Source organism: Xiphophorus maculatus, chromosome 6, assembly GCF_002775205.1.
Source record: "Xiphophorus maculatus strain JP 163 A chromosome 6, X_maculatus-5.0-male, whole genome shotgun sequence".
NCBI lineage: Eukaryota > Metazoa > Chordata > Actinopteri > Cyprinodontiformes > Poeciliidae > Xiphophorus > Xiphophorus maculatus.
The window spans coordinates 10,506,238-10,531,574 of NC_036448.1; the positions used below are offsets into that span (position 1 = coordinate 10,506,238).

The 25,337-nt window shown below is 38.4% G+C and overlaps 3 protein-coding genes, 1 long non-coding RNA gene and 2 other non-coding genes across 7 annotated transcripts; 1 reads left to right on the forward strand and 5 right to left on the reverse strand.

Moving 5' to 3' along the window:
* Positions 1 to 49: 49 nt before the first annotated feature.
* On the reverse strand, positions 50 to 9,723 carry LOC102235382 (phosducin-like). The gene is made up of 7 exons (XM_023336128.1): positions 9,585 to 9,723; positions 3,847 to 3,946; positions 2,299 to 2,356; positions 1,890 to 2,026; positions 1,594 to 1,813; positions 1,386 to 1,498; positions 50 to 511 (listed from the first exon to the last, which is right to left on the reverse strand). Exons 3-7 carry the CDS (start codon positions 2,342 to 2,344, stop codon positions 323 to 325), a joined length of 705 nt encoding a protein of 234 aa, XP_023191896.1. The 5' UTR covers positions 2,345 to 2,356; positions 3,847 to 3,946; positions 9,585 to 9,723; the 3' UTR covers positions 50 to 322.
* Positions 4,606 to 4,677, reverse strand: trnan-guu. Its single transcript has one exon. It is a non-coding gene; the product is annotated as a tRNA-Asn (tRNA).
* On the reverse strand, positions 4,720 to 8,275 carry LOC111608992. Of its 2 annotated transcripts, XM_023336127.1 has the most exons (7): positions 7,665 to 8,275; positions 7,109 to 7,258; positions 6,917 to 7,003; positions 6,668 to 6,793; positions 6,328 to 6,498; positions 6,140 to 6,244; positions 4,720 to 6,038 (listed from the first exon to the last, which is right to left on the reverse strand). In XM_023336127.1, the coding sequence occupies exons 2-7, from the start codon at positions 7,256 to 7,258 to the stop codon at positions 5,730 to 5,732; spliced, it is 948 nt and encodes a 315-aa protein (XP_023191895.1). In that variant the 5' UTR covers positions 7,665 to 8,275; the 3' UTR covers positions 4,720 to 5,729. The 2 variants fall into 2 exon arrangements, with proteins under 2 accessions (XP_023191895.1, XP_023191894.1); XM_023336126.1 differs by having other exon boundaries at positions 7,109 to 8,273.
* trnam-cau lies at positions 8,623 to 8,694 on the forward strand. Its single transcript has one exon. It is a non-coding gene; the product is annotated as a tRNA-Met (tRNA).
* A 407-nt stretch (positions 9,724 to 10,130) lies between the features above and the next one.
* LOC102232695 (ceramide synthase 2-like) lies at positions 10,131 to 16,602 on the reverse strand. The gene is made up of 11 exons (XM_014475968.2): positions 16,490 to 16,602; positions 15,709 to 15,908; positions 14,823 to 14,940; positions 13,397 to 13,515; positions 13,211 to 13,268; positions 13,069 to 13,119; positions 12,514 to 12,606; positions 12,151 to 12,279; positions 11,545 to 11,654; positions 11,136 to 11,289; positions 10,131 to 10,992 (listed from the first exon to the last, which is right to left on the reverse strand). Exons 2-11 carry the CDS (start codon positions 15,873 to 15,875, stop codon positions 10,774 to 10,776), a joined length of 1,218 nt encoding a protein of 405 aa, XP_014331454.1. The 5' UTR covers positions 15,876 to 15,908; positions 16,490 to 16,602; the 3' UTR covers positions 10,131 to 10,773.
* A 2,692-nt stretch (positions 16,603 to 19,294) lies between these two features.
* Positions 19,295 to 24,329, reverse strand: LOC111608993. The gene is made up of 3 exons (XR_002752957.1): positions 24,242 to 24,329; positions 22,362 to 22,423; positions 19,295 to 21,883 (listed from the first exon to the last, which is right to left on the reverse strand). It is a non-coding gene; the product is annotated as an uncharacterized LOC111608993 (long non-coding RNA).
* Positions 24,330 to 25,337: the final 1,008 nt, after the last annotated feature.

The following is a 25,337-nucleotide window of genomic DNA, read 5'->3' on the forward strand; positions in this document are numbered from 1 at the left end:
ATCTGTAGTCACAACTAGAAAAAAAAAATAAAAAATTACCACACAGGCAAAAAGAACTGAAAATCTTTTTATTGTAGTATAATAATAGGATTTTTATATTCCTCACACCCTCAAGTTTACATCTAGCTGCTTCTAAATTCAGTCAGATTTTGCAGGGTGCTGCTGGATATTTACTATTGTGTGTTTAATATATTTATACTTTATTCCTCAGCTCTGATTTTCTTCCCCACTACGCTCCTGTATTCTCCTTTTTTTTTGTTTATTCTCTTTCTCAGGTTTCCGTTCCACCCGCTTTAACAGGATTGACTTTTTTTCCCCTCCTTTATTCCACTTCCCCCGCATCATCTTCATCAGCAGCACATGCGCTGAACTCCTTTTCAGGTAGGAGGCCGTATTCATTGAGAAATCCTTCCACATCTGTCGCAAAGAATTCCTCATTGAAGTTTTTGGTGATGGCCAAGAAATTTCCCAGTAATTCACCAGCCTTGTAAACCAGCAGAGTGGGAAGAACCTGGATACACAAACAAGAATATGCAAAGTGGGTTAACAGATTTAAATATTTATGGTTTATCAACATATCATAGCTTGTTGGTGAGAGAATTGTAATTGTAAAGTGGAAATGGATGGATTATTTTCAACATTTTCTACCAATAATAACTTGAACAGTATGGCACACATTTGTATTCAGGTCACTTTTAACACAATACTCCTACATCCAACCAGTTGTTTTCAGATTTATCTTAATAATCTCAAAATTAATGCAGATATTCTACTAAAGGCCTGAAACTAAAATAAAATGTTTTGGTCAACATACAAAAGCACTATATGTGGTAGACAAACACACACTACACATTACACTGAACACACCATCAGCAGGAAAACAACCCTAAACGTATACTAAAAACTACAAATGAATGATTTACGTCAAATCATACTGATGCACTAGAATGGCCCAGTCAAAGTCCTGACCTTACTCCAGTTGATGAAATTGATGTTTACAGAAAGCTTTCTGTCCAATCTCAGTGAGTGCAAGATGCTTTAGAAATAGAAACAGGTAGAATTTTCAATCTGTAGATGTGAAACGTAGTAGAGACATAGCCCAATAGATCTGAATACAAATCTCTGTTTAGATTTTTATATGTGAAGCATGACTCCACTTTACAAACACGGCAAACAATGTGTTGGGCTATCTTAGAAAATCCCTAATAAACTACATTGAAGTTTGTTGTAACTTGGACAAAATTGAAAAATGTTAAGTGGGACAGATTTGGACTCAGCATGAAATGGCGGTTTTAGCTAGTGCTACTTTCCATCTGGATGTTATTTTACCAATCTAAGCTATTCTTCTTAGTACTATTTGTTGTTTTATTAATCAGTGCACTGACCTCAGAAGAGAAGCGTTCTGCAGCACCTGTTGCCACGGCGTCAATGCGACAGAACTTGACAGTGGGGTACTCGGAAGACAGACAGTCCAGACAGGAGTTCATCTGCTCACAGCCTGCCAAAGGACACGCAACCGTGTGTGGTTGGATTTCATAGAAGCTACGCTGATAAAGCAAACTGTGTTCTAATGAGCTTCATGAAAACGCTGACCTTTGACACCATGCTGGTAGATGTGGACCACGACCAGGGTCAAACGATGCTCCTTCTCTATCACCTCCAGGAAGGCTTCTCCACTCTCCAGCTCATGGACACATTCAAACTTCGGACCAAAGCTGAGGCGCTCGTGCATTTCCTGCATGCACTGTTTCCTGTAGCGCTTCAGGCAACTCTCATCCTCCTCTTGGATCAGCTCGTACTCCTGCGCACTCATCTGAAGATGAAGACATATACGTATCATTTTGCAATGCAATTCATTCGATGTGAGCATTTGAGGCTTAGTGGAATACCTTTCTGTTCTGCCTCTCCTTGTCATCGTCTCGAGGATTAGACATCTGTCTCAGCAGCTCTCGCTTTTTTTGAGGGACAGTCTGATCCACACTGTCCAGTTTGTATCTCCGCCAGTCGTTGATTACACCTTTTGGGCCTGAAGGCACGCAAATACATAGATCCACAAGCATGATTTCAAACAGACAAGAAAAAACAAAAAATATTTTCATTTCTTAGGATATGCGCAGACTTTGATTTGGAGTTCAAATTTCAGGGCTTATTTCAAAGCTCATTCAGAGGAACAGCAGCCTGTATCAAAGTGGGAAGTGTAAATAGATGTACAAAAAGCTACTGCAAAATTCAAGCATTACTGGAGTTATTTTTTCATGCATAGCTGTGCACTGAGCACTTATCTGATATTCCTCTGACCTGTGTGATTTGCAGGTAGCTCTTCTTCTTCTTGGAGAGACGACATCCTTCAAGTGGCCTGCAATAAACACAACAAATAATGTGGATTAAAAATCTGGTCCGTACCACATGCTAACCACTTCACAAAGATTACACACAAACACAAGCAACAAAAATATAAATAAGACCATTTTTTGTCAATGTATTAATTATTGAAACAGATTTTTATTGTATTTTCCCATCTTTGATTCCTTTTTTTCTTAATTTATGTATAATCAGCATAATGTTCCACTTCAGCTGCGTAATTCATCGCTTACTTAGGCTTGTTTAAATCTGCAAAAATAGAAACTGGGCTTGATGATTAATTCTATTGTGAAATTGTGTTATTTTCTATCTACTTTTAGTGCTATGATCATATTTTATATTTTTAATGAAAATTTCCACCAGAATGTCTATGCAAATCAAGCAATAACATAAAGTAAAATAGGGTTAGGGTTAGTAGCCCTAACCCTATCCCTAACCTTAACCCTATAATAAAGTAAAGCTAACAATCAACCTTGAAAATATAAAGTATTTCTTCTGTCAGAGTGTGCAAGATGCACAAACCAATGCAATCAGACATCCTGTTGTCACAAGCAGTTAACATGAACCAGGCTGAGGTATGCTTATCAGATTAGACTGAGATTACTAGTATGACATGCACACATTCTGAGGACATCTGCTTATGCATGTGCGTGTATGCGCTATGACATGTGCTTGTATTTTCATATGAAGATCAATTTGTTGTGTTGCTGCAACCTCAAATGAATCCGTTAGAAACCAGTGACAGAACTATTTTTTTCAAGTAGATTGTCCTTGCTTTTGTGGCAGTTTGAGTTCATTTAAGAAGCACATTTGAAACAGTGTGAGTTCTTCCTGCTCACAAAATATTTACTAATTTAAGAGACTGCATAGTTTTTATGCCTCCTTAATGACTAAACATCACATTAAAATTCTTCCCTGCACGTGTACTGTATTTGTAAACATACCAAAAATAATTTGCATCAGTAACATTATAAAAAAAGAAAAGAACCGACTGTGTAGTGAGTACTGGTGTTCCACCCACTCAAAACTGAAACCCTTCACATGCACAAAAGAAGACACATAGAAAGATGCTGATTCAGCTGAGCTGTTGATGACTACTGAGTCCTAATCTGCTCTTGTCAGAAAACCTGCAAAGCCCATTAGTTTGAAGGATGTTGTCTATGCAACACAGATTTTAAAAGATTGGTCCAAATTAACATTGACCCAGCCAGTAAAGAATCAAATAACAAATCAATGATTTTTCTTTAAGAGCTTCTGAACAAATCAATATATATGCATTTTATCACGCGCAACTGAAAGAAGAAACATTTCTTCTATGCACAAAATAACTGATGCACAACAGCTTGATAGCAAAATAAAACCTTAACGAAAGTGACTTTTTTTTGCTGAATATAATGTTATGAATATAAGTGATGGTTCTAACAGTTTGAAACAAAACCTGCAGCACAATTTTTAAAACAGGAATATGGTTCTAATATGACTTACTTTTTATTATTGGTCTCAGTCTGTTGAGTCTGTTTCTTTTCTCCTCACAGTCCAAGTACTTACTGGTCAGCCAACACGCAGGAGTGAGGGGGACAACAAGCTGGTGAGAGGGTGGGGACAGAGATGAGTGACTAAGCTTTCTCTTCCCCGTCATCTTCATCATCCCTGTCACTTTAACGTACAGTCTAATTTGATTAGGCATAATACAGGTGCAATTTTATGGATTCATTATCTAACCCCAATTAAAAAGTAAAATACTAACATCTGGAAAAGCAATGGCTATTAAGCATCTGTGGTCATTGATAGTGGGTGTTGATGAGTTTTAGACCAATCTGCTTTGCAGAGTTGTTTTAATTTAGTCATTTTGGAAGGTTTTCAAACAAACTGTGTGGACTTTGACAAAGGTTAAGGGACAAACTTCAGCTAAAGTCCTTGTCAGACAAAATCGTGTCTTCTACAAATAAAGATGTTGATCTTTACTAGATTGCTAATCATTTACAAGTCGATGTTGCCATAGCGGAAAGTGATTTTTTAAAAAAGTGAACCTGTCAAAAATGTGGCTGCACCTAACTTTGTACTGGTGTACGTGAGAGAAAATATTGGGCACCCCATGTGTGGTCCACATAGTGTATATCAAAACAAGAAAATAATTATAATCTTTAATATCAATAAGTATTGAATTGTTGAAAAATGTCAATTGTCAAGAAAACTCATGTCTACTAGCTGAATAGTCAACACAAAAACAAAAACGCTGTGTCGTCCCTGGGTGGGCTCGAACCACCAACCTTTCGGTTAACAGCCGAACGCGCTAACCGATTGCGCCAAAGTTGGGGAACAATAGTCTGCTTGGGGGGGGGAAGAAAGGAAGGAAGGGGGAAGAAAGGGAGGGGAGAAGAAAGGGGAAGAGTGAGGCCGATCCCAGAGTCGCGAGTTCGATCCTACCAGTCGCCATACTATGTTTTAGTGAAAAGATTTCCCACAATTAATGTTTAAGTGTTATGAAGTAACGGCTGTTTTTTTGTATCTTGAAAACATTTTAAATGCTTTTTTGTACAGATAGTGTAGTACTGTAAACTAAAACCCAACACTTGTCATAAAAGGCTTTCTTTTTAAAACTTTGAATTGCTTAATTAATTTTGCTTTTTTATTCTGATATATTCAAATTAATGTGTTAAATTATACTGTATACTATATACTTGATGTATATTTTAATGTCCTTAATCATACCCAGTGCTTATTTTCATTTTTCCCACAAAACAGTGACTGAAACTAAAATTGCAAGTGTCTTTCCTAAAGTACTTTGAGTGAAGTGAATGATATCTTTTTTCTAGTGTATGCTTAAATTACCAATAATTCAGAATTTGAAGCAGCTAATATTTACTCACAAAAGACCATAGACCTTATCGGTTTAAAAGAACCAAATATTTATTCAACAATTAAGACAGTGAATTAAACATTTTTAGTTAGTCCCAAAACATTGTAGCATTTGGATGCAACACATTTCCATTGAAGTCTCCCATTTCTTTTTCTTAACCAAGAAATTTGTGGTTTGCTGAAGGACTTAAATCCTTTTACTGTATGGTTTGTTGAATTACTTTGTGTACACAATGACAATAAGAATAAATATCTGTATCATTAACCCAAAACAAAATAAACACACTATGAACTAAATAAAACTTATATACAGTGAAGTTATTTAAAATAAAGAAAATGTTTATTTTTTCTTTTTAATTTGTTCCAGCCACTGCTCTTTAGTGAGACTTTCATTAGAGGGACAGTAAATTTGCCCTCTATATTGGCTGTGTCCTGTTTCAGCTATTCTAAACTGCCCGCATTTTTTGCATGTGTTGTGCAAAACTTTGCGAGTCAATTTTCGAGGTTCTCTACCAGGTTGAGCAGGGGCTGCACCTGGAGACTGTGCCTGCTCCTCTTTTCTTTGGACTACGATGGATATTGCACAGTCGGACAAAGATGGTCTCCACCAAGCGGCAGCAGTCTGGCCATTGGGCAGATGGGGCTGGAGTGGTTAGAGCATGCCTCTTTACACTCTCAACCCCAGGAGTAAATTCTTGCCTCTTCTTGGGGGACCGAAACCTCCCAGTGTTCAATCTTTCTTGATGTCTTGCAGCAAATACCGTTCTCTGTTTATCAAACTCCAGCAGGTTCTGCCACAGAGCAACAATGCAGCTCACCTAAACAGGAAAATAAAACAATTTTACATTAGGACAACAATATGCAAGTGAGGTGAAAGGCGTGTGCATGTCTGCAGCAAGCAACAATGCATGTTACTGACCTCCTGGTTGGTCAGCACCAGTGAGGTTTTGCTCCTTAGCTCCACCAGATACTCAGCCAAGCTGTCAACTTTGTCCAGGCCTGGTACACCGGCCTCATCTAAACCCTGAGAAAACATAAATAATGTTGAAGTTATTTGAAGTTTTATTAAATTTTTCTTCAATTCTACAGCTTACTATGAATGCCCACCTCTGACATAGGCTCAGCAATGCCAGGCTGGGTGGAGGCAGCAGACAGGGTGGAGGGAGCTGGCTGGGTGGAGGGAGCTGGCTGGGTGGAGGGAGCTGGCTGGGTGGAGGGAGCAGACAGAGTGGAGGCAGCAGACAGGGTGGAGGCAGCAGGCTGGGTGGAGGCAGCTGACTGCCTAACGAGAAATAACGAGAAATGTACAATCATGTGAAGTATATACTTTATAAATCACTACATCAAAATAAGCACAAGAAAATGTTTTGTTCAAAAACTATTATAGTTTGTTGCCAAGACAGAATCAATAATATAAAGTATTGAGCAAACAAACAAGAACATTTACCCTTGACAAAGATGGAGGGGACCTCAGGAAACAGCGGGTGGCTGTTGCTGTATCTCCAGAATTAGATTGTGAACCCACAGACTGTGGGGTCAAAGAAGGAGGTGCAGAAGGAGGCTGCAGTGCAGGCTACCAAAACAAAGATATTTTAAGTATAAAAGTCACCATTCACCAGAATTGCAAGAGACAAGACATAGCTTCAAATTTGACTAAGAAGTGATTGTTATTAGATATTATTTTAAACCAGCTTACTTTAACAGTGTGAAAGCCACAGTCACAAGTGACAGACGCTCCAAAAAGGGTGGTCTGTCCCCGAACTTGCATGGGGCATTTTTCTATCTGAAACAGTGTAACATAATCTTATTAATGACAGCTACTCAAGTCTGTCCTTTTTTATAAACATATCTACACACACAAGTGAATGAAACAGTGACTTCACTTTACCTTCTGATAGATATCATGCCATTTCTTCTGCCTTGGGGCTGGTCTATTCCCTGCATTGGAAGGCCAAACCCCAGTGCTGGCAAATGCCTTAAGCCTTGCCATCCACTCCCCATCCCCCATACCTTTGTGGCTCTTTGGCTTGGTGCTCATCTGAAGATAACATTGGGAATTAGCAGAATCAAATTCCATAAACTAATGATGCACTTTGTGCACAACTAACAATGGGTATGACATAAAAGCATTTAAAAGTAAAATCAAAGCCATAGTTTTCTGTGCTAATTATGATGAGGTAAAAAAAAAAACTATAACCCTCGATCGATCGATCGAGGTTGGTCTATATATAGGTTGATATCTATGTATGCATTTACATTTTAACTTAAAATGTTACTACTATATTATAAAATAAAATGTGTCCTTACTCTTGCACTCAGAACATGACATCATTATGTCGCCCTTTTATTTAACCCACAATATATTATTTTAGCTGATGTACAATTATAAATACGAAATCTGTTTGAACGACAACAGACAATAAACAATATTAATGGGTACTCACAGCAAGATCGTTTAGGTCGAGAGATCAATGATGTGATGACGAATCCTTCTTCAACGAAGCTAGGCTACTGACATCTGACTTTCAGAATCTTCCAACGGTTTTTATTTTTAAAAATAAAATTCGAAATTTGTTTTGTTTGTGGTGGTGGGGGGCGTGAGGGCGTCTGAGAGAGGGAGGGCTCACGGTGATTGGCCGATTTCCATTGTGAGCGCGGACATTGATAGGTTCGCATGTCGCCACGGTGATTGGCCGATTTCCATTGTGAGCGCGGACATTGATAGGCTCGCATGTCGCCACGGTGATTGGCCGATTTCCATTGTGAGCGCGGACATTGATAGGCTCGGTCCATTATGAGGCGGTACGACATTGGCTAAACCGTTCAATGTGAGAATGGAGAGGGGCAAGCGCCATTGGAGGAGAAACACCGACTAACGTGAGCGAAGTAGCGCCACAGAGACAACTACACATACCACACCGTTAGTCATATTTGAACACTGGAATCCAGACGGAGCAACTGAAATTGTTTAGTAGACAATACTTTTAGCGTCACCGGATAATAGTGGCGTTGTATAGCGATATACAACGCCACTGTCTAACGTGAAATAGGCGTTTACTTAACAAGTGAAAAACGTTAATAAATCAAACAATTCACAATTAACTAGCAAAAACCAACAAGAATTGCGGCGTCGCAGATATAAAGCGAGGCACTGGGGAAGCTTCACGTATCCGTACTCAACTAAGCTAGTGTTAGCTTGTGTGCCTCACATGCTAACAAGCTAACGACATCACGCCAAAAACGCCATTGCTTCTTCACTTCAAAGTAAACGAAAAAGTTATAAAGCATAACAAAATAAGACAAAATGTGTATTGGAAAAAGACTGGTAAACGTACAACAAAACATCTAAATATTAAAGCTGCTCTGGTTAGAAATAGGACATGGCTCCATGACGGAGCGCACAGCAGAGTGGCGCAGCGGAAGCGTGCTGGGCCCATAACCCAGAGGTCGATGGATCGAAACCATCCTCTGCTATCAACTTTTCTTATGTCTCTTTTACCATACTATCTACAAAATATAATTCTGCTATGGCAGGGGTGTCAAACTCAATTTCACCAAGGGCCACTTCAGCATATTGGCCACCCTCAACGGGCCACATTGACAGTATAAATCAGGAATGCCCAAGTGCAGCCCTCCAGACTGCAACTTTTAGATGTGTCCCTGCTAAAACATACCCAAGACAAAAAGTTGACTTCCCTCATTAGCAGCAACTCAGTTCTGTAGAGGCCTATGAATGAGTCAATGATCCAGGTGTGTTAGAGAAGGAACGCATCTAAAGTTGCAGAGTGAAAGGTCTGGAAAACTAGACTTGGGCAACCCTAGCATAAATGTATTAAAATACAATGTTAAAAATAAATTAAACAACACCTCATATTGTTAAATAACTGATTTTATGTATTCAAGTTTTAAATATTACATTTGAGTTTGCATGGACGTAAAATTACTGCTCAGTTTAAAAATTACAGTATTTTTAAACTGCTCAGCTAAACTTCGCTCTTTAGCTCGTTAGCTTGTCGATGTTTCAGTTTTATTCGCTGAGAAAATTAATCTTTGTCTGCTTTAAAGATAAGCAGACAAAGAATAAAAACAAGTTTTGATATTAACTCTCAACTTCATTCACAAAACTTTTTCGTTATTTATTACACAACGAACATGTATTTCACATAAGAACAAAACAATGAGGTGATGTTGCCTGTCCTTGAACACAAAGCTGATCATCTTCACCCTGTCACCAACTCACACATCCTCATTGTGTTGTGTAAATAAACACAAAACAAGCAAAATCAATAAACTATATGCATATTCCAGTATACTGAGTTTTGGTTTTACATTCATTCTATTTAAATTTAGTTTTTCGTGCTTACCAATGTTTTCCCCTGGTCAGTTCGTCGATGTCTGGTTTTAGTTCTTGCGCTGAGGAAATCCACAAAATGGCGTGTAGGTTTTCGTCAGTAATGCGCGATCTGGTCTTGGTCTTGTTTAAATTCATTATTGAAAACATCTGTTCGCTCAGATAGGTGCTTCCAAACGTGGACAAAACACGAGCTGCATGGAGTCAAAGCTGTGGCATCAAATCAGGGGCAGTAGACGGTAAAAGTCCTCGATTGAAACATCACGGGACTTCGCTCTTTAGCTTGTTAGCTTGTCGATGTTTTAGTTTTATTCGCTGGGAAAATTAATAATCAGCTTGAGGTGACTCTGCTGCACTCTAGTGGCGAGAAGCCGTAATGTTGGCTGGTAAGAATCGGAAGGCATTATGGGAGATGTAGTTTGTAGTCAATTCATGCTCAAAACTTATTTGAAGTCAATCAATGGGGCTGTAAAACGGTGGTGGGGGGGAGAGGGCCACATAAAATGACGTAGCGGGCCACATGTGGCCCGCGGGCCTTGAGTTTGACACATGTGTGCTATGGGATGCTGAAATTACAGGCACATACAGTATGTGTTTGTGAAGCTGTTCTTGTATCATTTCTAAACATCAAAAACAATATGTCAATGTTAACAGATGTCCAAAGTATATGTTACAATCTTTCTTTGTGAGATGAAAGTGTTTCATAGTTTCATTTATTTTACAAAGTCAAAAGTGGGCTATATTAAATGTCATAGAAAAGATAAGCTGCATTTCAGTAGATTTTGAAGATTTTTAAATAAATTATAAAATCCTATATATGCTCAGATTCTATGTATCTCTCTGTCTATCTGTCCATTGCCAAATGCAGTCTCTCTACATGTGAACTGCAGTGGGCCTTAAAAGTAAAATCTTTAACATTTTTATGAAAAATACATTCTTCTCCAACCAAATAACAATTATAAACTGAGTTGTGCAGCAGAAGCATAACAGACTATCTGTCTATGTGGAAGAAGATAGGCAAAAGAACCATGTCTGTTAGTGCTTTCAGGAGAAACCAAAGGACAGGAGATGTCATATAAGAAAATTATCTCTTACAACATGAGCGCTACAACCAGCTACATTTCCATAGCCTCTTCATAGTCCACTGTTTTCTGTACAAAGATAAATGGATCAGTCATAAAAATAAGCATAAAACAAAAACTTTACTGAGCTTTACGTGCTCTATCAGCCACAGAGGATCTGTGGTGGGTCAAGTTATTGAGGACACAACTGTTGGTCAGCGCAGACAGTTTGCAGTTCAGAGTTCCTTTACTTTTTCCCCAGTAACAATCCCCTCCTTGATCCGTCTTTTCTTCTTTTGCTTTGTCCTCCTCCTCCAAGTCAGCCTCACTCTCTTCATCACTGCGCTCATCTTTTTCAAGCTGTAGAAAGTAAATACAAAAGGTCAACTCTGAATATCTGAATAACAAAAATATGGATATTTTTCAGAGATTTTTATCTCTGTGGATGAAAAAAAAATCAGAAATGCTATCCTGAGTTCAAGCACCACTGTGAGTTCTCTCACCTTGCCTTTCAGGAACTTGTAGACCATGCGCAAGATCAGCACAGCCCAGAATACGTGAAGAGCTTGCAGCACCATCAGCAGGATGTTAAAAAGGTAGTAGCCAGCAAAAGGCTCAAAGACCTCCATGGACAGGAGCAGAGTGGTCCGAATGATTCTGGTAGAATTAAAAACATAAACAATTTTTGTTACAAAATATTGTAACACAACTTAAAAACCATCTAACACTTCTCTTCCACTTCACAATTGTATACTACAAAGTGTTGGTCTAACACACCATGTCCAGTTTAAATGAGTTGAGCTTTGTGATTGTAAGAATACAAAATAGATAAAAAGGTTAAAAGGGAGACTAATATTATTCTGATACACTGAAATCCTCACACTTTCCAGTGCTATTAAAACAAATTCTTACCTGCTGGGGAAAATCACCAGTCGAGTCACAAGAAAGACCACAGCAAACACAACAAACAGAGAGTCACATGTCTTCCTCCAGCCGGTGCCGTAGTTGAACATCTTAGCCGACTGTAACATGAGCAGTTTTTACATCGTTACAAACTTTATTAACCCCACGTCTTCATGATAAGTAATCACTAAGGATTAGGAGGACAAATAATGAGTGTAATATGAAAGATAATGAAGATCTCAGATCAACAGAAGCAAATCTTATACTTACTCCATATGTTGTCAGCATTGAGTTTTTTTAATCATTCTATAAATCCTACACAACTTAGATTTACATTCTAACTTTGTTTCTTATGCAAAACACTTCCCTTTAACCAAAAACCTAAGGTCATCTTTCCTCCCTATGTGATTTTTAAAAATCAAAATCACACGATTTTTATGCAACTTCCCTGCCGGTTACAACACAGATCTCACTGCAGATCTTTTTCTCAGAACAGCCTAAAGGGCAGATTAACCCTTTGATTCTGAGCCTGATTGAATTAGGCTGCCGGTTTATTCAAATTTGATCGGCCTACATTAGGGGGAACAATTATTGTTTCATCTTCAGTGCAATCACCTCCAGCAATATGTCAGACGAGTCATGAAGCAGCATGACCAAGGTGCCGATGCGGATGTAGTTGGCACAGTAGGAGAAACCGAGCAGGAAGATGGTCGCCAAATGGTGGATCACCTGCTCCTTAAAGTCCTGGTCAAGCGAACATATAGACGAAGGGAGTCAGCATGGACAAACAGGAATAACCTTCAAATGTGAACAGAGGAATTCAGATTTTTGGTCACTAATTAACAAGTGTGGATAGTTGTGGAGATGAAGCGAGTGAGGCATGAACTGTAACCAGGCTGAAGCTACCACAAGACTTGTTAGCAGCTCTCTAAAGTGAAAATGCAACATTAATCAGTGAAGGGGTGCTCATATCTTTACCTTCCTTTTGACGTCCACGGAGATCCGGAGGAGCAGAGAGAAATAAAATCCCAACTCAAGCATGTAGTACCAGAAATGAGCTTCCTCTAAGGGCTGGGACAGAGTGATAACAAGCAAATAAAAAGAACTTAATACTTGAAAAACGTTTACATTAAGGTAAGCGTAAGGTAAACTTTAAACTTCCCAAGTTGCCTTTTTAGATATTAAATATACAGTACATTTTATTACCTGCTATTATTCATGTTATTCATGATAAAATAGACATTCCCCTCACTGCTGATAAAAACGTCATTATAAGACAATGTGTTAAGTTTTGTTTTAAGATCAGTCAGAATGTGGACACTCCACAGTTTAACACTGCTGTATACTTAGATGAAGAAATGTTAGCGTGACAAAAAAAAACAACCAAAAAAACAATTATCTGTAAGTCAGCAAACCAGCCAGAAAAAATGGGAAGATTTGACTTTTATCTTTTGATACAAATACAACAACACAAACTCGGTAAGCTATCTGGAACAAAATACCATCAAGAAAAATGTTTTAATCTGTTTTCACCTGAATAGGATAATGCCTCCAACATTCCCTGTGATCCCAGAACCAGGGTCTCTGTTCACACATGGACAAGAAAGACACAAGATCAAGTCAAAATAGGGTGGCACACAAATTTCAGATTTACGGTGTATCAATTTCAACTCACGTTGACTAAGGAGGTCAGTCCAGCTACAAATGCTGATAGGTAGAAGAAGAACCTCCAACTGAATAAACCAAACTTTAGATTAGACATTTTGATCAGGCCGATTTGTCTTGCATTAGATTCAATGCTCCAATAGAAGACGATCTGGAAGTGATTTAAAGATCGCCTTAAAAAAGTGAAAGCACTCACGCAGCTTCAGCAAACTTCTTGGTTTGACTGGGTCGGTCTTGGTTCCGGCGATCTCTGAACCAGCTCTCAATCTGTCTCTGGGTTTTTCCACATAACACCATTAAACTGACAAGTTCAATCTGAAAAGAGAGGATTGAATTGTGAATTGTTTTCTGGCTTCATTCAAAATCCTCACTGAGGAAGAAGCAGTCGGTGTAACTGCGGCACATGTTTTCCCCTCAGGTTGAGTTTTCTAGGAACTGGGATTATTTAGGTTGGTCTTATGCTTCTTCACTTAGCAAGATCCTATCAGCAACTACCAAGAAATGTTGAAGTGTGAAATAAACATCTGAGAAATTGAGGCCAAAGGCTTAAAACTGCAGCTAGACCACTTTTTTGTAGAGCGCCGGTTATGCAAAATCGACTTTTTTGAGCATTATAAGAACTGTGGCAAGACAAAAAAAAAAGAAAAAACAATTAAAAATAAGTCATGATAGTTTAGAACGACAAATGAATTTCATGAAATAATTTGATAATATTAATACTTTACTTGAGCCTACTCTACATAAATCTGTTTTGCATAATATCAGATAAAACCAAACGGCTGTTATCAGAGGCCCACACAGTGGAGAGGTGAATCAGTGACTGTATGAATGAAATGGGGGGATTTATTTACATCTGACAGTTCTAGAAAGAAAAACCATTAGGCTACATCAAAAATTCTACTTACAATACAATTTATTTGTGTTGCCAAAATCTCTGATAAAGGAAAAAGGTGCTAAATTTGTAGTTAGTCGCTTTTTTAAAGACAAAAAAGTCACTGGACGTGTTTGAAAAGTCGCTAAATATAGCAAAAATGAGGGAGGGTCAGAACAGGTGGGAACTTTTTAAAGAGACAGAGGTCAATTTCAGGGTGTCCGACATAGCTGTGCTGCAAAGTTAAATTTCCTTTAAGTTGTGTTTGATATATTCAGCATTTTTATAACAACTGAAGGCAACATAGTTACTTGATTGTGGTATAAAATAGTGCTATGGGCCTGAAAAATACATAATACTTCCCCCAACTTTTCCCTCTTAAAGGTACATTCTCTTTTTCTATTAAGAACCTTAATTTTATTTGTGTGCATTTCCATGCTGTCATGTACTAGCTTATCTTCAGCACCATTACAGGCAACCCTGTGACCTAGTGCTTTGCAAAATCTTTGCTTTTGGAAGCTTCAGTGACTTTTCCCGTCAGACTTTGAGCTGCAGACTTTGGGTGGTGATGAAGGCAAAGCAGGGATAGTTTGTAACAAACGTTCCCTGAGTTGGATGTGCAAGTTCTTGATGCACTTGATACTGAAGCTGCATGTCAGAGAGAAGTGTAGGATGCAATCATTCAGTCACTTTATCAACTGATGTTCACAGTGAACCATTTTGCCCACTTGCAGGAGCCCTTTAAACTCACCTGTGTCGGCTGTTTGCTCCTGTGACAGTAATACGACTCCAGCTGAGGGGAGGGGGCGGCGCTCACTTGCAATCTATTCTTCACCCCCAGACATCTGGCGATGGGCGGGGCCAGAAACCTGCGGATGAAGAGAGGGGTTTATCAAATGTTTTGGGGTCACGAGCGCAGGAAGTCGGGGTTAATAATACCGCAATTAATGGGACTGGGCTTCTTTGAAAATTCAGTTTTCTATTTTTTCTTAACAACCAATAGATTGAACTGAACTGACACAAAACAGATTTTTTTAAAATTAGTTTTCACTACTTTGAAGATGCGTAATTAACATAATCATGACACAATATATCTTAATATTGTTGTAAATCACTGATATGATGTTTTAATTATGCGGAATAAGCCAATGAAATTCTTTGCTTTTTTCTCTCCTAAAACAACATACACACAAGACAATTAATCAAAGCCTTAATTTTCACTCTGTATTGATTGCAGCACCAGGTACTCAACCACTGTAACCACAAACAAAGTCCTGTTCTATGAAAAGAGAAGTTTAAAATGAAGAGCATTGCCTATAGCCCTATTTAACCAACAACTAATCGTTCATAGTTTCTGTCTATGTATTCTCTAAAGATTTGTTTTCCTAATGACAACAAAGCCTGCCCTGCTCTGCTAATGCACCTGCTCATATATTCCCATGCTGCACTGCTCACTTTACAGTTTCCTTGCAGTGGAGATAAAAAAAAAAAACACATTACAACCACAAGCTTAAATGTATTTTTTTGTGATATGTGACATGCACAAACACAAAATAAAACACCACTTGTAACGTAGAAGGAACTGGGTTGTTCTGAAAATCCTATTTTCTGGAACAGCGAGCTTAGAGGTGCTGTACCTCTCAAACACGCAGCGAACTGCGACAAAGCCCAGAGCGAGGGGCAGAGCAAGCAGAAGATCCTTGGGATGAGGTCTCTCAGAGTCCGGCAGCTGCTCCAGGTCTCTCCAGGTCACACCAGGTGGAAGCCAGTACTCCTGTCTCCACAAGTTTGGAAGCAAATCCATTTTTTTTTCTTCTTGTGGACAAACTGCAAGGTTCTGCAGGAGAAAAATGCAATAAGCAAACATGACTTATTTTTCCTTGCAACATTTGTTATGGTAGAAAGCCCCAGATGTCACCTTCACTCTATTTTCCAGGTATGATGCCACAGTTCTGGTCCAGTAACTAAACAGTAGAAGCTTATGCATAATGTTGAGTATTTCCTGTATGGGGATTTCTCATTACCTGGTCAACAAAAATGCCCGTACACAAATCAGCCCAAACCTTCCCAGCATACATTAAGCACTTACATAGGACACAAAGGGTTTGAAAACATGACATTATAAAGAACAAAAAAACAAACTAAATAAAGAAACTTCAAATATGTTAATTAAATGTCCAATTAGACTTCTAATTAAAGTGCAGCGAGGCATTAGGAGGACATTCATATATATATATATATATATATATATATATATATATATATATATATATATATATATATATATATATATATATATATATATATATATATATATATATATTATTATTATTATTATTATTATTATTATTATTATTATTATTACAGTGAGAGACACCGAGTTGGGTGAAGCCGTTCAACCGGAGAGCAGAACCGTACCTGTCAGCAGTAGCTCTGTGGACGCGGTGTCCGGATCAAACCTGCAGGCGGAAGCATAAAAACCCGCTCAGAGTGAGGTCTGGTCGGGGAGGTCAGCGGTGCTGCTGTATCCCGACGAGTCGACAACAGGAGGACAGACACAAATGTCAAGCCTGACACGATGAGGGGAAGTGGTGGGCTCAAATTTCAAAATAAAGGGCTGGTCATCTGTTTGGGTCTACTAAAGGGAAACGAGGTTTTAAGAGTAAAACTGGGCAATTCATTAGGTCAGATTATATGGAAATGCAGCCATGTTTTGTTGGTATATGCCCACCTGTTGATCTTTGCTCCCAAATCTTGAAGTAAGTGGTTTCGTCTTCGAAATTAAGCACAAATTAAAATCTTTTTTTCCCCTTTTTATAGCTATTTCAGGTTAACGAAACACATGAAAAATTGGATGTTTGCAGCCCATACCTCCAAAATTGATCAAATTGTTAATCCCTTACCATCTTGTCAACCATATTAGAGATTTAGTAACCTTTTTAAAAAACAACTTAACACGTTCCCTTTTCAGTAACAGGGGAACGTGTTGTCTTTTTGTGTCTTTTTTAAAAAAAAATCTACTTGATGTGACTTTTTCACTAGTAGTAGCAATCATAAGAACTTAAACATGAATCAGGGTTTACAACATGAGAAAATGGTCATGAACCAAAAAAAGGGGGGAATGTTAGTTTCGTGGTGTATTTTTTATACAGTGCATTTAACAATATCTCAACACCAGCCAACACAAAGGTATATTCCAGATGACAGTGACGGCAGAGCCGTCCTCGGTTACTACTCACGCAGAAAGGCTGACGACATTCATTGCATCAGTCGGGACACTTCCACTAACACACCTCTGAGATGTTCTGCTCCTGTCCCTTCTGCAAACTTTCACCAGAACCAACGCAGTGCCTTGCAGAAATATTAAGACACTTTTGACTTTTTGACAATAATTGGGAAGCGGACAGGAAATGGTTTTTAAAACATTTTAAGAATAACAGTCTGAATAATGCACCGTGTATAATCCGGCTTAGCCAATGACAGTCAACCTGATTATCTTACAGGATATGAAGATATCATCAGTACCTGTATTTACATGAGCACATCTTTTCTGTGATGCAGAAAATAGTGGAGTACACACTTTCTTATGTCTCAAAAATAAATCTCCCGGAGGTAGAAGGTTATCTTTTAGCCAGGTGTGAATTAGAAAGGCCTACTTAAAGGGTGTCCCCCTGCTTTGTATTAAAAACAGAGAGAAGTATGATTTGCATGTTTCTGGGTGTGAGCTGAGCTGAGCTGAGCTGAGCTCGTGTTTTTGTTTGTCACTCATGTTGTAAGGGGAGATCTATTCAAATAGACCACACAGAGACAAAAGCTGCTCTTTTTAGGCGGGAATTTTCCACTGTGTCTATCCATGAAGTGAAAAACACAGACACCTCCCTGCTCAGAGATCAGGTGTCAGACATATGGAAATAAGTCCTTCATAACAGCCCAGTTTCAACCGATCTAAGGTCATCCGTTGTTTAGTTTTTTTTTTCCTTTTCCTTTTTTTCCTTTGGGATCCAGACTGATTTGCTTATCCGTGTGCATTTATTTGCGACCATGCACAGTGTGAGCTGAATGCCTTTTTTGTTGCTTTGTCAGGGAAGTAACTTGTCAGGAACCAGTGAAGCAAAGCTGGTCTTGTTGAAGAGCAGACTAATGAGGCGCGGGGTTCCAGCCTTCTGACAAACACAACTTGAAAAGAGCCGCTTTCGTCCCCATAACAAAGTCTGACTGCCGTCTTTGTTCTAAATTTGTGATGACATTTTAAATATTTAAAAAAAAAATTATATGGTGGTAAGAAACTGAATGAAAACCATGGTTTTGTCAATGATTGCAAATGTTTTAACTACAGAAAAAAGTACATGAATTAATACAATATTCAAATTAGATGTGTATAATTAGGTTTCTGAGTGTGATGCTACTCTTTATTTGTGTTAATATTTCTGTACTGCAATTATTAAAGAGAGGAAAAGGAGGTGATGTAATCACCAAACTTTGCTGTTGGAGAACTACAGCAAAGGCTGTCGGTTTAGAGTCACATGATCTTAATGACAGCCATATAAATTGATCAGGCTGCTGTATTTATGTCCCTAATACTTAGCATTATCTGCAAATTAATAGCTTTGCAGACTTATTAAAATCTTGTTCTATGATTAATTTTGGAAGTTTCTTTGCAATATTTTAAATGTTGATTTCTAGAAACCTAACCAAAATGAAGATATATAATTGGTTAGAAGCCCTAGAGACAGGACAGAGGGTTATTTTAAATGTAACATTACTTTAGGAGGTTAAAGATATATTGATATATTCTTACAAATAAACAAAATAATATTTTTTTTTATTGTTGACTTGTTTAAATAATCACACCATTATTTTCCAGACCAAATCTTCCATGTCTTGCATGTGGCGTTTATGATAGAAATTCACAGATTGAGGATGTAAATTTCTCCACTGATTCTAGTTCTCAAAGAATCCAGTAGAGGACACTGTAGGTAGGGATGACTTAAAAACCCAGCGGAGAATAAAGAATCTGAGGAAAATTTCCAGAATAAGTAAATAATTTCATCAAATTGAAAGTCTGATGGCTGTGTTTCTACATTAATTTAGTTTTTATGGATTCTCTTGTATGTTATCCCATGCACGACTGTGAAACATTAGTGTATTCTGCAGATCTGTAAATGAGCTTGAGTGTAAAAAATGAAAAGACTGACAACAAAAAGGGGTGCCACTTTGAAGCATGTTATTAACATATGTATGTTTTACAAGAGCTTACATACAAGTAGTACAAACACAATATTAAGGTATATTATCAAACTTTCTCCCAGTCATTATCACTACAATTTAGACATAAGTAAACTGAAAATATTACAAAACAGGTGAATACAGGAGTAGGAACTTTATTCATCTAAAGGAAATCCCAGATCTTTCCAAAGGCACTGCTGGACAGATTTGGTTGGTGCAGTGAAGGGAGGTAAAACCGATTAGGGGGAAGGTGGCAGTGTACATGTATTTCATAATCATAACTTAATGCGGTTGGTTATCAGTCAGTGCTGTGACCCTGCGCACTGAGCCCTATAAGCCTCTTAAAAAAGCAAAACCCTCCGACAAAGTCTCCTGCACTAAGTGTTATACTGATTTTTTTTTCTTTTTTATCTCATGAAGTCAAAATTAATTTCATTTAAAAAAGCAACAATCAAAGAACAATAATAGTTTCATTTTATGAAACAGTAGACAGGAAACCTTTAGATAATGAATCATTTTTTAAATCATTTCAGGCTGTCATTTTCATTTTGCTAGGCACGCAGGCCTAGCAAATTCAGACAGGATTCACACTGAAGACACACTTTTAATAAAAATAAAATTGTAACACCCACCTAGGTATAAAAACTAGACTTTTTTTTCTTTTCTTTTTTTTTCTTTTTTTTTACTTTACAACAGCACAGACCACATTTATAGTTTGAGGCCTCCAGAGTCACCATGACAGTGTGTATTAGTTGGGTCTGAATATCTATTCCAAACTCATTTAACTTCCCTTTTATTCAATCAGGATATCTAGTTATGACCCAGCCCTGGGATTTGTAAAAGCATTACAGAATCACAAAATGACGTGAAAAAGAACAGTTACAAATGATGTAATGTAAAGATCCAGATGTTTTTCCCTCCGGTTCTGTTTGCCGCTGCAGCATCTAACCTCCACGCCGAGAACAAAGATGTTTACTGCAGGTTCAGATGAATATATGGCTTCTGCAGTCATTGTTTTTATATTGTCACAGTGTCTTGCAAAAGTCTTCATGCCCCTTTGCATTTTATGGAGATTATATGATAGAACCACACAAAGTAATGCATCATTGTGAAGGGGAAAAAGAGGGATGGCTTTCACATTATTCCCAAATAAATATCGGAAGAATGTGAAGTGTGTTTGTATTTACCGCCCTTCCTGTCATACCATGAATAAAACACAGAGCAATCAATTGGACTCTGAAGACGCCTAAGCAGTAAATTGACATGTGGAAATAGTAAATAGCCTTTACTTTTACAGCGTTTTATCAAGTCCAGAGGATCCCCTAAAGGGCTTCATGCTGCAATCAGTCATCCATCCATTCAAGAGGACGGCGGTCTGATCACATAAGACTGACACATCCAGGGCAATCCAACACAACCAGAGCGACAAAGGAATGGTTTGAATAAAATCGCTGAGGTCCAGTTGAGAACCTGTGGGAAAATGTGTTCAAGGGTGCTAATACTTTTGCAAGGCACTGACTCTTACAAAGAGGGACCCTGGAAACTCGCCTTCATGCCAACCCATCATCAGCATTGACATGTCTTGCATTTTTTTTGAAAACTCAAACAGGATATTAGTCAAAAGGACTTTAGATCCATCCTTCCCTTGTTTCACAGTCACCTCTTTCTCTTTACACCACTGCATAATCGAACTGCCCTCTGTCCAGCCCCTTGTGGTCAGTCCATGTGGATGAAGGCATACTGCTGTAAGGATCGAGTAAGATGCGGACGCAGCGTACCACCAGGAAAAGCAGCAGCAGAACCAGGAGGCCCACAAAGCACAGAGCCGAGCCCTGCTCAGGGTGCCCCGCCGGGGGCTGCAACGCAGTCGAGCCCCTGGGGAATCCGGGCGGAGCTGGGGAAGAGAAATCATAGTCCACAACCCAGTAGGGCGCGTCACTCATCCTAGGTGTGGGTGCTTTTCAAATCGCTTGTCGTTGAACTTTAGTTGTGAGGTCAGATGCTGGGAGGACTGGCATCGCCCTGCTTGCTCTTCTTTATCTCTGGGTCTGCTTTTTGACGTCACGGCGTTAAATCTGGCAGCAGCTGATTACACCGGAGTGTGGAGTTTCCCTTAAGCCCGGGGGGGGAAGCAGAAACAACAGGGCACGGATCACTGGTGCAAATTAATAAGCCCTCAGGTAAACCGAGAAGCAGGCCGAGGCACGCTCAGAGAGATTTAATCATGTCTAATTGGCTGGTGTCGGCTGGGGCTTCTTTATAAAGCTTCTCCTGCACATAATCACTCAGAAGAGAACTAAATATCAATACTTGAATTTGCTACTGGAAGCATAACAAAGCCAGTTTATTAAACGTTATCCAAGAAAAGCCCTAAAAACACCTTTACTGAGATTACAAAGTGAATCACACTTTGTAAATCTCAGATAGATAAATCACAGGACTTCCAGTGTGTTTTGTTGCATTTGAATTAGTTAAATGTTTCATTCATTATTCACAGAGTTAATTTCCTACAAAAGAAAAAAAAACTTTCATTGCATATTTCGTCCTGAGTCAGCAAGAACGTCCCTGTTTCGCTGATTTGGAAACCTAAGGGAGAGAGAAAGAGAGAGGGAACCAATATAAAAAGCTCGGTGAGTGTGGAGCTAACACAGCAGCTAGTGGCTCAACATTTCAGTGGTTTTGAAATTCATGCCATTGTTAAACCAGTTCTTCTCTTTGAGAAACTATGTGCGACAAAGTAGGCTTTCTGCCCTGATCTCTCAGGAAAATTACAGCACGGGATAAAGATGTTATGTAAAGACTTGTTTAAATTAAAAAAAAAAAATCCTGGGGAGTTCTCTGTGGTGTCTTTAATGAGACCTGGGGTGAAAATACATGTGTACATGTCCTGTAGTAGACATTTTCACCAAGTCAGCATTTTCTATTCCAGGAGGCTCTGCACCCCCCCCCCCAAAAAAATCACGTTTCAGGTCCTGTGCTCTCTGGATGATGGCACTGAGGGGCCAATCACAAATTTAATATGGAGTCTTGAATGCATAGTGGAAGAAGAAAAAAGAAAAGGTACCTGACTCAGGATCAACTATCGCATGCTTCCAACGCGGCTGGAGTCTCCAGATAACAGCGCGCCTGTATGAACAACATGCAGAACATGAACGGAACAGGACGGAGCATGCATCAGAATGAGGATGTAGACAACACAGAGTCTGCATCAGCAGCAGATTTGTCTGTCGGAGCTCCATGTGCACTCAGTTTCCTCGAACATTTGGCTGATTTTTATCACTTGCCAGAGAATTTGACAGGAAGGGAGCAGGCTGGTTTTGTTCCTTCTTAAATCCCACTGTGTGCTTAAACCTGCCCGCTGATGGACTGAGAGTCTGTCAGATTTTTCTTGGTGTGCACAACATGCACTCCTGCTTTTTCAAAAGTCTCAAGCACATGAATTTAAAGGAGGTGACGTTTAGTTTGGAGTTCGGTGCATTTTCTGTAAACCTCAAGTATTTTAGTGTGTGAATATTGTTTCTTATTTCTTATTTTTTTAATATCATTTTTGATCTGTTCCCATGCTTCGATAAGAATATATATCAATTTGGTTTTCTTAGATTTTTAAATGATCGCAGGGGTTTAAATCATTTACTTAAAAACTGTGTCATTGTCAGTTTTGTGTGTTTTTAAGGGTCACCACAACAAGAATGATATTTACAATCAAACCAGATGCATAAACACCTGTTTGCAGTTTTTCTTTGTTTTAAAATCTTTTTTTTTTTGCTCCCTTTAATCTTTGATTTCTAATTCCACAATAACTCGTAGAGAGTTTGTTGTTGTTTTAGCAATATGCACTCTTGATTTTTAAGGCTGTCTCTAAACCATGAATACCAACTTTGCATTAAAGTATCATTATTTACAAAATAATGCAAAGTTTACACTTTTAATGGACTTTCAAGGCAACTTTAAAAGCAATCTTTCATTAAAAGTGCCATTATTTACCGAGTGACGCTTCATAGACGTTCATAAATACTCCTTCATGTTCATGACAGTGTCATGTCAGTCTTATACACACCCCGTCAAATAAAGTGTTACAATGATTTCATTGTTTTACAACCAAATTTAATCTGTTGTATCACTTCAGATATTGAGATTATGCGTTTTGAGTTATATTCAGCATAAAGATAACCAGTATGCTTTTGGGTCACTCATGAGCTTGTTGGGTTAACAAGATCAACAACAATACAGCAAAATTTCTTATCACAGGAAAAGGATTTACATTTTCAGATTGCTCAAAGATACAAAACTGGAACATCTTCGTTTAAAACCCCTCAGCGATTCCAAACGCTGGTTGGTGCAGTCAGCACCAACGACTTCAATAACTGCTGACATCAGACCACATGCAGCGACATATGGCCCTCCTGGTGGCGTAATACCTGTTCCTGTTATCTATTCCTGTGGATTATGTGACAGCAGCTTTAAAAATGTCAAGGACTTTAAAAATAAAGAGAGTTGTCAAAAGGTAAATCTAAATGCGGTATTGACCTAAAAATTTAACCGGAATTTTTAACAACTTATTTGCAGTAATACTGTAAAAAGGTAAATTATTATTTTTTTTATTTATCAGAAGGGCTGAGGTAAAGATGCAGCTCAGGCAGCTCAGAGAAAAGATAAACTCTTTAACTTTTCAATGCACTTCAAACCAAACCATTAAAAAAAAAAAAATGCTTCACTCGCTTTCACAATTTTGATGGGTGAAAATTGTTCTACATAAACTAAACTATTGCTGAATGAGTTGTCATATGAGGTTAAACAATGGCTTCAATAACATGCAATAAATTAACTCATTACAGAAATCCACACCAAACCAAAGGATGCTAACAGTAGTTTATATTCAACAAAGTCATTCAACACTGAGACATCGTTTCAGGGTCGAACTGACCAGATGAGACCAGAACTTACTGTCAGTGATGATCCTGTCGCTGCAGCAGCCGAGGTTTCAGCACCATGGACAGCTCTGGGAGTTCTCCTCTGCAGGTGGAGCCTGAGGTCTGAACTTCACGCACCGCCTCCGCTCCCACCGGAGCTTTAATGTCTTCACCCTGTGTAGGATCCTCCCATCTGCTCCTCCCTCCCTTCCTCCCTGCTGGTTCGTCTCTGAACACTTTGGGTCTGTGTGTGGAAGACACAGAGCATGTTTGTCCTGTTGTAAGACCAGTGTGGCTAGCAGCATTCACTACATCTAATCTTGAAGTGACACGCATAAAAATAAAGTTGATATTCAAGGCAAAAGCAGCTGTAATAGCTGAAAAACTGTTAGAAAAAAAAAATCATTTTGTCAAATTAAGCATAATGAATTGTTAGATTATGTAGGTAAAAAAAACTGTTATTGAGTTTTGAGCTGGAGATGTTCCAACACTAAATATTAAAGCCATGTGCAGGCAGTAGGTCATTTCTTTTGTAGTAAATATGGACTCATATTTATGAGCTTTGCCATATTGAGCTGTTTTTTGCTTGATTTCAAGAAAGCAAAACAGAAAAATATGTTTGATTTAATTTTAAAGGGAGGAGCCAATGTGAAATAAAGAAGGCTGTTCTGAATATTATTAAGACTCAAACCGTAAGCTAAAACAATGGAACTGATTACAGCCATCCTGAAATACAACTGTGTTCTTATGCTTTGATTTTACTTTTATCCTCTTTATGAAGTCAATTTACATTTATACATGGAAAAGTCCCAAAGTATCTAATAAGCACTTATTCCCACCTTCCACCCAGGATGGTATATTTTCAAGCTCGTCCTGAAAAATAGTGGTAACACTTCATTTGACAGGCTGTGAATAAGACTGTCATGACACCGTCATGAACATGACATAACACCTGCCATGGACATGAGTAAGTCTTCATGAATATTTATGACTGTTGTCATAAAGTGTCAATCGGTAAATCATAACACTTTTAATACAAAGCTGACATTATTCAAAATGTCTTAGTTATGACAACTTGACATTAACCAAGACCCTCATGATCTGATATAAATTTGTTATAAAAGTATTAC